Genomic DNA, 15,049 nt, shown 5'->3' with positions numbered 1-15,049 from the left:
GAACACAGAGGGTGAAGGGGTAGTTTAGCCCCTTTCCCCCTCTTTTCTAGCCCTGTTTGTGAACACTGGCTCCCAGTTCTGGTCACTGTGGAGCTTCTAAGGACCATGCTTTATGTTTTATGTTTGTTGTTCTTAGTTATGATAGTACATAGTATGATTGGGTTTGACCTTTCTGGTACATTATGCCTTCGGCTGCCAGAACGTCTCAAACCAAAATTTGTTCCAACAGAACCACATATGTACAACTGTTCAATTTGTTTAATTTGTTTATACAATCAATAAAAATATTGAAACTAAAAAAAAAAACCCATGCTAGCGACATGCAGCTTGTCGCTAGCTGGCTGTATACCGTAATGCTGCCTGTCACCGTCGCTCCCCCACCTCCTCTATAGCACCGCTCGCCGCCTGCGTCCCTTCCCTCCCCTTCTCAGTAAACCGATTGGAGGGAAGGGACGCAGGCGGGAGGCGGCTCTATAGAGGAGGCGGGGGAGTGGTGGTGACAGGCAGCATTAAGGTAAACAGCCAGCTAGCGACAAGCTGCATGTCGCTAGCAGTTTTTTTTTATGGGGGACAGCAGAGCACAGGAGGGGGGGGGGCTGGGGGGACACAGTACAGACACAGAGGCTGGTGATTGTATGCAGAACCAGCCTCTGTGTCCTAATAGCATTCTTCAAACCCACATCGGGTTTGTCCTCGCAGACCCTCCTCTAGCTTTTTGAGTTGGGAGTGGAAGCAATACCTATAATCATATGACCACAACTTCTATCTTAGATTAAAAGTACTGCAGATTTCTTCTAAGTTAGGGATAAAACTTTTTAATTAATCATCATTGGTTGTCTATAATTAATAGAAATCAAATTTAATTTTATTAGTGACAGAAAACAGTGCTGCTAAAGGTATCCTGCTCTTGGGCTTATAATGTAAAGGTGATTCACTAGCTACATGACTTTCTTTTTTTTCCTTTTGAAAGTAGTCATCCTCTTAAAACAATAATTTTGGATGGAATCAGTTAAAATAGAAAAACGAGAAATGCCACTGTTATGTGTAAAGGTGCAGAGTCCAAGGATATTATTCTTGTCTGAACAGTCAGTGAGATGCTGCTGAGGTGGAACAGGCAGCATGTTTTAGGTGTGGTGCAGGGTGTGGTGGAAGAACACACAACCATGGTGGATATTAGTTAACAGTCCATACTGTAGACACTAAAGGTAGCCATACACTGGTCGATTTGCCATCAGATTCGACCAACTGACAGATCCCTATCTGATCGAATCTGATCAGAGAGGGATCGTATGGCTACCTTTACTGCAAACAGATTGTGAACCGATTTTTCAGCCTGAAACCGTTCACAATCTGTTGTGGTGGTGGTGCTGCTGCTGCCGCCGCATGCCCGCATACATTACCTGCTGCGCCGGCGCGACTCCAGTCCCCAGGTCACCGCTGCTCCGTCTCCGCTCTGGTCTCCGGCCCCGGCATGCTTTACTTATTCCTGCCCGGCAAGAAGTTTAAACAGTAGAGCGCCCTCTACTGTTTAAACTTCCTGCCGGGCCGGAGGAACTGAAGCATGCCGGAGACCAGCGCGGACATGGACCAGCGGTGACCGGGCGTAGACGTGCCGGCGGAGCAGGTAATGTATGCGGCTCTATTGCGTCGGTCGTCGGGTACTCGAACGCCGCTAGCGACGCGCTCCCTACCCGCGGGCGATCGATGCTAATTTTCCGCACAGAGCGATCCACGGGATCGGACGAAAAGGATCGAAATTCGGCGTGTAGCGCAAACGATTGGCAGCAGATTCGATCCCAGTGATCGAATCTGCTGTCGAAACGGCGCCGAATCGGGCCAGTGTATGGCCACCTTTAATCTTACAGGCAAATATTGAACCTCAATGCCCGAATGCCTTTATTTCCTGCAAGACAATAGCTCATTTGCTTTGATGCCTAGGTGCTCTGTGTCATCTGTGAGGTGTGATTACACTCCAGCTTCATACAGCATACATCAGGTGACTCAGTATGCCAAAACACATTTCAAAACCACAATGAGTGTTTAGAACTATGGAGGCAAATATAAGTGCAACTTTAGGACTCTGGGGCCCATATGCAAGTCACTTTTTCTCCTGAATTTTCTCCTAGGAGATCATTTTTTATTTTTTGTTTAAAATAGCTATTCAGCACTCTGTGATTGAAAAAGTATCAAAAAGTAGGTGAAAAGGTACTATGAAAATTATTTGAGCATTTTCTTGCTTGTTGGTGTTTAACCACTTGCCGACCGCCTTAAGCCGATGGGCGGCGGCAAGGGCTGGGCCCAAACGACCGCAATACGCCCATCGGCAGTGGTGGCGGCAGGCGTGGTTAGGCGGAGATCGCATCAGCAATGACGCGATCTACCGCCGGCATTCGGCCCCGCCCACTCTGCGGCGTAACCCGCCGGCCAATTAGCAGCACCGGCAGGTAATGTAACAAAGTGTATTATACTGGCTGCCTCCTCTGCTGATGGTGACTCGTCGTGCGACCATCAGAGAGGACGGCAGCCCTACAGATAAGATAAAAAAAACACACTTTCACCCACCCAGACCCCCCGATCGCCCGCCCCAGCCCTCAGAACCCCCCCTGCTCACCCCAGCACCCCACATTTTGCACCCAAGCACCCCCATAAAACCCATCAATCACTCCCTGTCACTATCTAGTGACGCTATCCCCTCCGTTAGGTCCCTAACTGCCCCCTAGGGTCCCCTGATCACCCCCCCTACCCTCAGATCCCCCTAGACCCCCCTCCCAGACCACCCCCCCCTGTATACTGTATACAGCTGTATAGCTGCCTTACCCACTGATCACCTGTCTATCACCCATCTATCACCTGTCTATTACCCCTTGTCACCACCACCAATCAGAGCAGACCCTAAACTGTCCCTTGGGGGCACCTGATCACCCACACAGACCCTCAGATTGCCCTCAGACCCCCCTCCTGGTAACCTCCCCAGTGCATTGTTTACATCTATTCTCCCCTGTAATCCCTCACTGATCTCCCATCGTCACCCCCTGTGTCTGCCACCCATCAGATCAGGACCCAGTCTGCCCCATGCGGGCACCTAATCAACCCCCCACGCCCTCAGATCGCCCTCAGACACCCCCCAATCCCCTTCCCAGTGCATTGTATTTGATTGTGCTGTAATTGTATTTGATTGTGCTGACATTGTATTTGTGCTGACATTGTATTTGATAGTGCTGACATCATATTTGATTGTGCTGTAATTGTATTTGATTATCCCGTGATCGGCTTTGATTGTCCCGTGATTGGCTTTGATTGCCCCTTGATTGCCCTTTGATTGCCCTATGATTGCCCTGTGATTGGCCTGTGATTGGCTTTGATTGCCCTGTGATTGGCCTGTGATTGGCTTTGATTGGCCTGTGATTTTCCCGTGATCGGCTTTGATTGTCCTGTGATCGACTTTAATTGTCCCGTAATCGGCTTTGATTCTCCCGTGATTGCCCTGTGATTGCCCTGTGATTGGCGTTGATTGGCTTTGATTGTCCCGTGATCGGCTTTGATTGTCCCGTGATCGGCTTTGATTGTGCCGTGATTGGTTTGATTGCCCTGTGATTGGCTTTGATTGGCCTGTGATTGGCTTTGATTGTCCCGTGATTGGCTTTTATTGTGCCGTGATTGGTTTGATTGCCCTGTGATTGCCCTGTGATTGGCCTGTGATTGGCTTTGATTGGCCTGTGATTGGCTTTGATTGTCCCATGATTGACTTTGATTGGCCCGTGAATTGAGTGCCCTGTGATTGTCCTGCGATTGCCCTGTGATTGCCTTTGATTGTCCTGTGATTGTTTCTGATTGCCTATGATTCCCCAATCGCCACCACCCCCCTGTCACTATCCTAGTGATCTAAAAACAGTGATCAGTGAAAACTGTCACTTTTTTAGTATCACTAGTGTTAGCAGTTAGGCCAGTTAGCTAGGCCCCTTTGTAAGTGTCAGTTAATGCTCAGCCCACTGCACCACAGTCACTAATTAGCGTCATCACTGTCGCTAATCAACATTGGTACTATATAGTATCTGTAAGTGATCATTACTGATTGCAGTCAGATCTATTAGGGTCACTAGGATCCACAAAAAAACACAGTGTTTGCCTGATCAGGCCTGATCGTTCGCCTGCACTTGCGTTCAGCCCGCTCCACTGCAGTGACAGAATTTTTTTTTTCTGATCACTGCAAAAAACACTGTACAATAGCTGTGGCACTGTAAGTGACCACAGCTTTCTACCTCTCAAATACTCCCTTTTGCTAGGTAGGTGCTCTTTTTCTGGGTAGTCTCAGAGGAATACCCTCTAAATTTAGCAGTCCACCATGGCAAGAAAGGGGTATTCCGATGATGAGGTTCTCAGGTACATGGCCCAGTCGGATGAGGATGATTGGGACGCCTCATTCGACGAATCTTCCGGGTCAGAGTTTGCACCTGAATTGAGCAGTGGCTCACTGACCGATAGTGATGACGAGGTTGAAGTCCCGGCTAGAGCCAGGCGTACCACACCCCATGTTGTTGGACCGCAGGTGGCGCAGGATCGGCCTCAAGGGCAGCAGAGTGGTGTTCGTGCTGGTCTGAGATTTCATGGTGGGGTAGGCACCAGCAGCACAACATCTCCTGGACCTAGAACCAGTACTTCCGTAGACCCTGGTGAAGTGGCAAGCACCAGCATTAAAGTTGAAACTGGTTCGGTGGCATGTGCAGTAAGATCCCAGTCGCAGCCACCAAGAAGACGGGCCCGTACTACCCCTAGTTTACCAGAGGTGCTGGCAAACCCAAATTGGCAATCCCCTGATTCCGCCGTACCCGTACTTCCCCCTTTCACCGCCCAGTCTGCAGTCCAGGTGGAGACAGATAATCTAGGATCGGCCCTAGACTTTTTCTCTCTGTTCTTCACCCAGGATCTCTTAGACTTAATTGTGGCAGAGACCAACCGTAAGGCCACACAATATATAACCGCCAATCCGGAAAAGTTCCTTGCCCAGCCTTTTCGGTGGAAACCAGTCCAAGTTTCCGAAATTAAAATTTTTTGGGGCCTTCTCCTTCACACGGGACTAGTAAAGCAGAATGTGTTGCGGTCTTATTGGTCTACGGACCCAGCATATCATGTTCCCCTGTACTCTGCTGCCATGTCCAGGGCACGATTTGAGAACATCCTGCGCTTCCTGGACTTCAGTAACAACGAAACCTGTCATTGAAGTGACCGCCCTGCTTTTGACCGGCTCCACAAAATTCTACCCCTTATAGACCACCTGTCATCCAGATTTGCAGATGCTTATACCCCTGACCAGGACATCTGCGTAGACGAGTCCCTCATACGTTTTACCGGACGCCTTCACATCAAACAGTACATCCCAGGCAAGCGCGCCCGGTATGGGGTGAAACTGTATAAGCTCTGTGAAAGGGCCACAGGCTATACATCTTATTTTAGGGTCTATGAGGGAAAAGACTCAAAATTGGAGCCGGTCGGATGCCCTGACTACCTGGGGAGCAGTGGAAAGGTTGTGTGGGACTTTGTGTCACCCTTGTTCCAGAAGGGGTACCATCTTTTTGTGGACAATTATTACACAAGTGTGACCCTCTTTCAGCACTTAAAAATAGAAAAAATCCGATGCTGTGGCACCGTGCGGCCTAGTCGCCGGGGCTTCCCTCAATGGCTCATTACCACCAGACTTGAACGGGGGCAGAGGGCCGCCTTGTGTGCTGACGACCTGCTCGCGGTGAAATGGAAGGACAAGAGGGAGGTTTACTTCCTGTCCACCATTCACGCAGACACGACAGTTGAAATTCAACGGCGAACTGAGGTCATTGAAAAACCCCTTGTCGTCCACGAGTATAATACTAACATGGGAGGGGTGGACTTCAATGACCAGAGGTTAGCACCCTATTTAGTTGCCCGAAAAACAAGACGCTGGTATAAAAAAAGTGTCTTTTTACCTCATTCAATTGGCAATTTAAAACAGCTTTGTTCTCTACAGGAAAGCTAGGAGAACTGGATCGTTTATTCAATTTCATAAACAGATCGTGATGGAACTCCTGTGTCCAGGAGGTGCCGTGGCCCAACCCCAAGATGCAACTAGCCGGCTGCATGGAAGGCATTACGCCTATCCAATTCCGAGTACCCCAGGTCACCGAATCCGAAGAAAACGTTGTCGTGTCTGCAGCAGGGCTGGAATAAGGCGTGACACCACTGTTTATTGTCCCAACTGTCCTGAACAGCCTGGCCTATGCCTAGGGGAGTGTTTTGAGAGGTACCATGAGCAGGTACACTATTAGAGAGTAGGGAACTCCAGACACAGCGGTAGGCACACAAGGGTCTCTCAGTGCTATTTCACACTGCTGCGATGCGTTAGGGCAAAATGCCTAGCGAAAGTCACACTTTGCGGGTCCCCCCCTACGCCGGAAGTGCTTGACTTAACGCTAGTGCATGCCTACGTTACTGCGTGGCTTCTGTGGCAATATCGATCGGCCTGGAAGTCATGTTAGTCTATGGCGACGCAGTTCATTACTAGGCCGATTGCTACTCGACCCACCGGATATGTCAATATGCAGTGTGAAACCAAACATCGGGTTTCCAGAGACCCTAATACACAGGGCTGCCAGAAACCTCTCCTTTCACTTGGGACAAATTGCGTAATGTACTTCGCCACAACTCTGTGCGATTTGCACTTCGCACATTGTCCCATGGGGGAGGAGAGGTTTGTCCTTGGGAGGTAAGTTAAAAAACAAAACAAAAAAAACAACAGGTAAGCAAAAAAGTTAATGTTTGGTTCGCAATGTTAAGGTTTTGATTAAAAAAGTTCAAAGTTTATTATTGTTAATGAAGTAATTGCTTTGCTGCTTGCTTGTTTTTTGTTTTTTGTTTGTATTTTTTTTCTCTTTTTCCATCCATTAACCTTCCAGGTGGACCGAGCGAACGACTAACCAGCTGCAGCACTGATGGTGCATCCTGACAGAACATTGCTCGTCTGTCAGGTTATCGGTAATCGGTGCATGCAGCGCTGCAGGATGAGATTTCTCCTCCGCAGTCAAAAAGATACGTTTGCCGAGGCACATGGGCCGAGGAGCGGTGTTGGGGTTCATACGCTTTGGCAAGCACTTTGTATCAAAAAAGAACTCTGGCAATGATTTGTTCATCCACATCGATCGGTGTGAATGGATAAATCAGGTTTGCCAGGGCATACGAGCTGGTGGGTTTGGATTTTTGGGGCGGCAGCTCCTATGTCCTGGCAGACGCCTTCCCCTCCTTTTTGTATTGTTTTGTCTTTTTTCTTCTCTCTTTTTTCTATCCAGACCGACCAATCAGCTGCAGCACTGATGGTGAATCCTGACAGAAGCATTGTGCTTCTGTCAGGTTACACAAAATCGGTGCATGCAGCGCTGCAGGACGAGAGTTCTCCTCCGCAGTCAAAAAGATACGTTTGCCGAGGCATATGAGCCGAGGAGCGGTGTTGGGGTTTCATATGCTTTGGCAAGCACTTTGTATCAAAAAAGAACTCTGGCAATGATTTGTTCATCCACATCGATCGGTGTGAATGAATAAATCGGGTTTGCCAGGGCATACGAGCTGGTAGGTTTGGATTTTTGGGGCGGCAGCTCCTATGTCCTGGCAGACGCCTTCCCCTTTTTTTTTTCAAATTTTTTTGGCAGATATTTTTTCATCCACATTGATTGATTGATTGTCTGACGTTCATTTTTCCTTTCAGCCCAGAGTGCATTACCCTTATGCCCAATATAAGGAGTATAGCAGAAACTCCTAATACTGGCCATACATGTAATGATTGCAGAGACCCTAAAATGCCAGGACAGACCCCACGAAAGATGCCATTTTGGAAAGAGGACACCCCAAAGTATTCCATTAGGTGCATGGTGAGTTCATAGAATATTTTATTTTTTGTCACAAGTTAGCAGAAATTGTGGTTTTGTTTTTTTTTTTCACAAAATGTCATTTTCCGCTAACTTGTGACAAAAAATACAATTTTCTATGAACTCACCATGGCCTTCATGGAATACCTTAGTGTGTATTCTTTCCAAATGGGGAGGTTTGTTAACTGTCCTAGCAAGTGTGTGTGGGGGGGGGGGTGCTAAATTGTAAGCACCCTTGTAAAGCCTGAAGGTGCTCATTGGACTTTGGGCCCCTTAGCACAGTTAGGGTGCAAAAATGTGCCGGAAATATCTCTGTAAATGACAATTTTTTTTTATTTTTTTACACACAATTGTCCATTTACAGAGATATTTCTCCCACCCAGCATGGGTATGTGTAAAAATACACCCCAAAACACATTAAACTACTTCTCCAGAGTGCGGCGATTCCACATGTGTGGCACTTTTTTGCACCCTAACTGCGCTAAGGGGCCCAAAGTCCAATGAGTACCTTTAGGATTTCACAGGTCATTTTGAGAAATTTCGTTTCAAGACTACTCCTCACGGTTTAGGGCCCCTAGAATGCCAGGACAGTATAGGAACCCCACAAATGACCCCATTTTAGAAAGAAGACACCCCAAGGTATTCCGTTAGTAGTACGGTGAGTTCATAGAAGATTTTACTTTTTGTCACAAGTTAGCGGAAATTGATCCTGGCATTTTAGAGGCCCTAAACCGCGAGGAGTAGTCTTGAAAACAAATGTCTCAAAATGAACCTTGAAATTCTAAAGGTACTCATTGGACTTGGGCCCCTTAGCGCAGTTAGGGTGCAAAAAAGTGCCACACATGTGGTATCACCGTACTCAGGAGTATAATGTGTTTTGGGGTGTATTTTTACACATACCCATGCTGGGTGGGAGAAATCTCTCTGTAAATGGACAATTGTGTGTAAAAAAAATCAAAAGATTGTCATTTACAAAGATATTTCTCCCACCCAGCATGGGTATGCATAAAAATACACCCCAAAACACATTATACTACTTCTCCTGAGTACGGCAATACCACATGTGTGACCCCTTTTGCAGCCTAAGTGCGCTAAGGGGCCCAACGTCCAATGAGCACCTTTAGGCTTTACAGGGGTGCTTACAATTTAGCACCCCCCAAAATGCCAGGACAGTAAATACACCCAACAAATGACCCCATTTTGGAAAGTAGACACTTCAAGGTATTCAGAGAGGGCTATGGTGAGTCTGTGGCAGATTTCATTTTTTTTTTTGTCACAAGTTAGCAGAAATGGAATTTTTTTTTTTGTCACAAAGTGTCATTTTCCGCTAACTTGTGACAAAAAATAAAATCTTCTATGAACTCACCATGCCTCTTTGTGAATACTTTGGGATGTCTTCTTTCCAAAATGGGGTCATTTGGGGGGTATTTATACTATCCTGGAATTTTAGCACCTCATGAAACCTGACAGGTGGTCAGAAAAGTCAGAGATGCTTTAAAATGGGAAAATTCACTTTTGGCACCATAGTTTGTAAACGCTATAACTTTTACCCAATCCAATAAATATACACTGAATGTTTTTTTTTTATCAAAGACATGTAGCAGAATAACTTTCACGCTCAAATGTATAGGAAATTTTACTTTATTTGAAAAATGTCAGCACAGAAAGTTAAAAAAGTCATTTTTTTGACAAAATTCATGTCTTTTTTGATGAATATAATAAAAACTAAAAATCGCAGCAGCAATCAAATAGCACCAAAAGAAAGCTTTATTAGTGAGAAGAAAAGGAGGTAAAATTCATTTAGGTGGTAGGTTGTATGACCGAGCAATAAACCGTGAAAGCTGTAGTGGTCTGAATGGGAAAAAAGTGCCTGGTCCTTAAGGGGTAGAAAGACTGTGGTCCTCAAGTGGTTAAAGGACAACAGGAAATAGCCTGTAGCGTGGATCGGGGGGTTTGCCCTAGAGCTGCGCAGCCGCACTCGAGCATATGCGGACTGCGCAGCCGCGGCTAGCTCCGTCGGCCATATTGGAAGAGGCAGGAGAGCCCGACCTGGTCTGTGGGGTCGGGACCGGCCCGGGGGGGGCATTCAGCTGTGGGGACCCGGCAGAAAGACACGGAGGGCGCGGATGGTGTCCTCCGTGCATTGATATTTCATGCAGGTAATTACCTTTTTTAACCTATTTCGCCTCGTACGTCCTTTAAGAGGTATTTTATGGACAAGGGGCCTCATTCACAAAGCGGTGCTAACCTAGTTAGCACGTGCGAAACGTTGCACCGGCTGCGACGAAAACGGCGCACTCGATGCGCCCAAAACGTCGCATTGGATGCTCCCTAAACGTCGCACCCATGCAACGTTTAGGGTGTATTCAATGCGATGTTTTGGGCGCATCGGGTGCGCCGTTTTTGTCACACCCGGTGCAACGTTTCGCACGCACTGGGCAGCTCTAAACTTAGCGCTCTAACGTGAAACTTAGCCCTCGAGTGCTAATTAGCGCGCGCAAAGTGTGTTTAGGCATGCTAAGGGGCTTTTCACAAGCGTGCTAACAGTTAGCACCCCTTTGTGAATCAAGCCCAAGGTGTGAAAATATCCCATTGGAGAAAACTCAGCAGAAAAAGTCAATAGCACATGTGCCCAGGGCTACTTAGCCTTTATGCTCCAATACTTTATTGGCTGTATATGTTTGCATCCTCAAAAGTCATCGACGATAACTCCAATATATGTATCCTAATGTTTCTGTGAAGATTTCCTCTTTTCTGTTTTCCCCATGCTTTATTAAAAGATGCTGAAGTGAGAGCAATATGGAGGCTGCCATATGTATATCCTTTTAAACAATGCACATTGCCTGCCTGTGCTGCCAATCTTCTGCCTCTAATGCTTGGCACACACCATGCAATTTCCCATCAGATAGATGGGTCAAATCGATTATTTCAGACAGGTCCTATCTGATTTCCGATCATTTTTCTGATCAATTTTCCGATCAAAAATCGATCAAAAAAATGATCGAAACCTGATAGGACTTGTTGGAAATAATCGTTTTGAACCATCTATCTGACGGGAAATTGCATGGTATGTACCAGCCATAATACTTTTAACCATAGTCTCTGAACAAGCATGCAGGTCAGATATTTCTGACTGAAGTTTAACTGGATTTGTCACGTGCTTGCTTCAGGTGTGTGATTCAGACACTACTGCAGCCAAAGAGATCAGTGGGTCTGCCAGGCAATCTGCATTGTTTAAAAGGATATACATATGGCAGCTTCCATATGGCTCTTACTTCAGGTGTGCTTTAAAGCGGTATAAAACCCTGACATAATATTCAATAAAAACATGTTTTCCTACTTTTTATATGCCATAGGGTTAGCATATTTGATTTTGTGCATAAGTATTAGTATTCATTTAGAAATGATACATTACTAAAATAAACTCATTTTACTCTGAGAGCTGACTTTGCATTTTATTTATAACTGCTTTATTCATCCTCTAACTTAATCAGAAAGCATTTATGCTTGTCTCACTGTGTTTGTGAGCTTCTAAAGCCTGTGTTAACCCTTTGAATGCAGTTCTAGTAAAAAAAAAATGCTGGTTGTATATAATATGCTGTAAATAATCTATTAGAGCAAAGTAGAAATGCTGGGTGTCATTCCGCTTTAAGATCTGAAACATTGTAGTTAGACTTATCAATCATGAATATGCAATAAAGGAGAATTATAATAAAATGTTCCTCTTTCGTAGAGTTTTACGCTAAAGTCTCTGTTCTGATTACCAGAATGTCTCACTTTATAGGACCCTAAAATAGCCTTGAATTACAACTGAATTGCTACTAAAACTCTGTAATTGATAATACAGAGTTTCAATGAACTCATACATCGTCCAAACAAATATGATTATGTCTGAACAAGAAACGCCTTTAAAAAAAAAAAAAAATCATCACGCAAGTAATGTACTACGTTATGTTCAAAATGCACATATGGTTACCAAAAGTCCATTTAAACTCATTGTAGATATTAGTCTGAAGACACATTTTATATACTTACGCATCCACTTGTATCTGCCAGTATCCGGGAACAGTAACCGGCACCCAGTTTAGCTGACCAGAGAAGCGGGAAGTGTCAAAGCCCCCAAAAACCAGTTCTCCACCTTCTGATGAGTTAGGATCTCTGGTAAAATTGGATGCAAACAACTGTTATATTGACTCTTTCAGCGTTACATCATTCAGTGGGGATTACTAACATAAGACAACAGTAATAGTGGAAAAAGTTAAAAAAATGAAGAATAGTGCTCTTGTGTCACTACCACTGCTACTGCACTGTTGTGTGAGGAGGTTCAAGACTTAGCTGGATTTCCATACCAGGAAATCCAGCTTCATGAATGCAGTAAAGGACAATGCTGCCATGTATATGACAAGTAAGTGGACAGGAATAGTGATAATTCTGTTCTTACCACTAGTTTTATGATCCCACTTTAAGGTAACTTTAAATACATCCGTATCCACAGTTATCATTATTGGCCGAATCAAATAGTTTGTGCCTAAATTGCTCATTTTTAACCTTTCCAAAATTCCAGTTTGATGGGCAGAAATGGTCTGAGTATAGACAGCCTTCTTCTGGAGCAGGTTTGCTTTATGCTAGTTGAGGAGTTCAGGCCGCTTACATGAACGATTCTTGTGTCGTTTTTATAAATCATTTTATATTTTACTATTATGTTGTTTAAATTGGCATTGCATGATCATTTGGATATTACTTATATACGTTTTATATTTCTATACAATTTTCTTGTCATTTGTTTGCTATGATCTTCAAATGACATGTGTAATAAGATATCATGGTTCTTCAAAAGTAATTTCAACGATTTTGTATTAGGCTTATTGTGCAATACACTTTTCTTGGTAAACTGAAAATAAATAGTTTATTGTCAATATTTTATATACACACAATACAAAAAATACATTTTAGGAGGTTTCCAATTTTGTTGAGAAAAACTCAGTGTTTTAAGCTTGGCTCTTGTTTTGGTTCTATACGCTGCAAGGGTTAATGGCTTTGTTTTTATGTGCATAGAAACACAGGAATGTCGAAATTTGCTGTCATCCGATGAATTAAGCCCAGTGTGTATTGCTCTAATGGCCCATACTCACGGGCTACAATTGTCGCCCGTGAGTATGAGGCGTTGCACGGGCGCGCACCCTGAACCGTCGCTCGTCGCTGCTGTCGCCAGGCGATTGGCGTGGTCAATCGCCCGGCGACAGTTGCCGCCGCAACTCTGCCGCAACTGTCGCTAGTCTGCGTGAGTATGAGGACTAGCGACAGCAACCAGCAGGGAATACCCTGAGCTTCCGGCGAGGGGAGGAACTTCAGCGACAGCTTCCTTCGCGTCAGTTGACAGGTCCCTCCGCCGTGTGTATGCGGAGGGACCTGGCGACGAGCTGTCGCCGGCCTGTCGCGCACACGCTCCCGTATGCTAGCGACAGGCCAGAAATGCTGCCCGTGAGTATATGGCATTAATGATCATTGCAGCATACAAGCAAGCAACTTCTAATGGGCATGATTATTGCTAACACCATGTGGTTGTTTGCCATATGTTCATCACTGTTGTTTTGAAATCCGATGTGGGAAACCTGCGCATGTGCTAGACTCTCACTTGAGGCCTCGTAGACAGTCGTCTTGGTTGAGTTTTTATTCTAGCGTGTGTACAGGCCAGGGGCGGACTGGCCAGGGGGGAAGGGGGGCAATCTCCCCCCAGGCCACCTTTCATTCAGGGATTTAGGGCCGGTCAGGTGCCCGGTGTATTCAGGTAACAGGTTTGTTGTTGTAAGGCAATGTGAAACATCAGACTAGCTGATAAAAGTGCAATTAGAGGACGGGCATGCACGCTGGTAAATAATCACAGCATGATGCAGGGCTTGCCTGGAGGGTCTGTGGGAAAAATCTTTCTGGTCTCTGCCCTGATTGTGATAATGACTGCATGTGCTGATAAGGTGTTAAACAAGTTGAAAAGTTTTTGACAGTCCCTAGACTCCAGGAGGGCTGCTTACTGACTTATGTGAGAGACTGGCAGGGATAGGTGTCCTATTACAGGCAAGTAGCCTCTGTCTGATGTGGGACTGCAATACAGATGAGCTCTCTGCTCAATCTCAGGCTATTCTCAATTTCTCTCCACTCCTCCTTTGGGCTAGTGCAATGCAAAATCGCAACAGCAATCGCTAGCAATTTGTGAGTGCGATTTTATGAAACGATTTTCAGCGTGATTTTTGAATAAATCGCTCCAAAAAATGCTTCATGCAGTGTGTTTGTGATTTTGAAAAAAATCACAACGCTGCTGTGAGAACACTCTCATAGGGTAACAATAGCCAATCGCTTTTCAAATCACTGTTCCCACCAACCGTTTTGATATTATCGAATCGGCTAAAAATTTTGGGTGGAAATTGGTTGAATGTATCAATCTGAGATGTTGGGAAATCTCGGGCCAATGTGGTTGTCAGGTGCGATAATCACGGCATGCGATAACCACAACTTTACCTGTCACGCAGTCCCTAGAGTGTTCTTTCTGTATTTCCGCATTGGTGCTCCACGTGACTACTGGCATTTACGACATGGGGTGCGTGTGTGATGTCATTTGGTTTGGGGCTTTCATGATAATAGACCTCTAGTTTGTGTTTCCCCCCACACCAAAAGGTCCCAGTCCTCCCCTGGTACAGGCCTTTAGTCCAGGTGAATAAATTGATTAAAAAGCCTTGTGCCATGTGCAGCAGTAACTGCTGCAGCAAGGCGGGAGTGTCTGGACATCCTCATAGCAACTGTACAACTAACAAAGCATAGAGAGTAGTGTTGCCAAAACTGCTAAAAAAAATGGCATTTTGAACTTACTGTCAGGTTTGGAAATTCCTAACGAGCCACATATCGACACAAACACTGGTTCGCACGACAGCCGGGGGACGGGACTCTTTCACTGGCCGGGGCTCCCACACCACCATGCGATACCCAGAGTAAAGTGCAGACGAGCTCTGGACCTCTCACTGCCAGGGAATTCACCCCCACAGCCTCTGAACTGATTGCTAACTGCAACACACACAATTGCTGACTCCCAGCTAAAGCCATTTCCAACCTTTATTTGGTCAGCAGGCGTCAGTCAGCCTATCAGGTGTACTGTCATATACCCTTTGCCTGCC

The 15,049-nt window shown here is 45.6% G+C and overlaps 1 protein-coding gene across 1 annotated transcript in view; it reads right to left on the bottom strand.

Moving 5' to 3' along the window:
• CTSE (cathepsin E) overlaps positions 1–15,049 on the bottom strand; it is a 76,042-nt gene that overhangs the window by 14,647 nt on the left and 46,346 nt on the right. The window contains exon 6 of the mRNA XM_068265545.1: positions 11,922–12,044. Coding sequence (XP_068121646.1) covers positions 11,922–12,044 — 123 coding nt within the window. The remainder of the gene's footprint in view (positions 1–11,921; positions 12,045–15,049) is intronic.

The sequence above is a fragment of the Hyperolius riggenbachi genome, chromosome 2 (assembly GCF_040937935.1).
Source record: "Hyperolius riggenbachi isolate aHypRig1 chromosome 2, aHypRig1.pri, whole genome shotgun sequence".
Taxonomy (NCBI): Eukaryota; Metazoa; Chordata; class Amphibia; order Anura; family Hyperoliidae; genus Hyperolius; species Hyperolius riggenbachi.
This window is presented reverse-complemented; position numbering and strand designations above follow the sequence as displayed.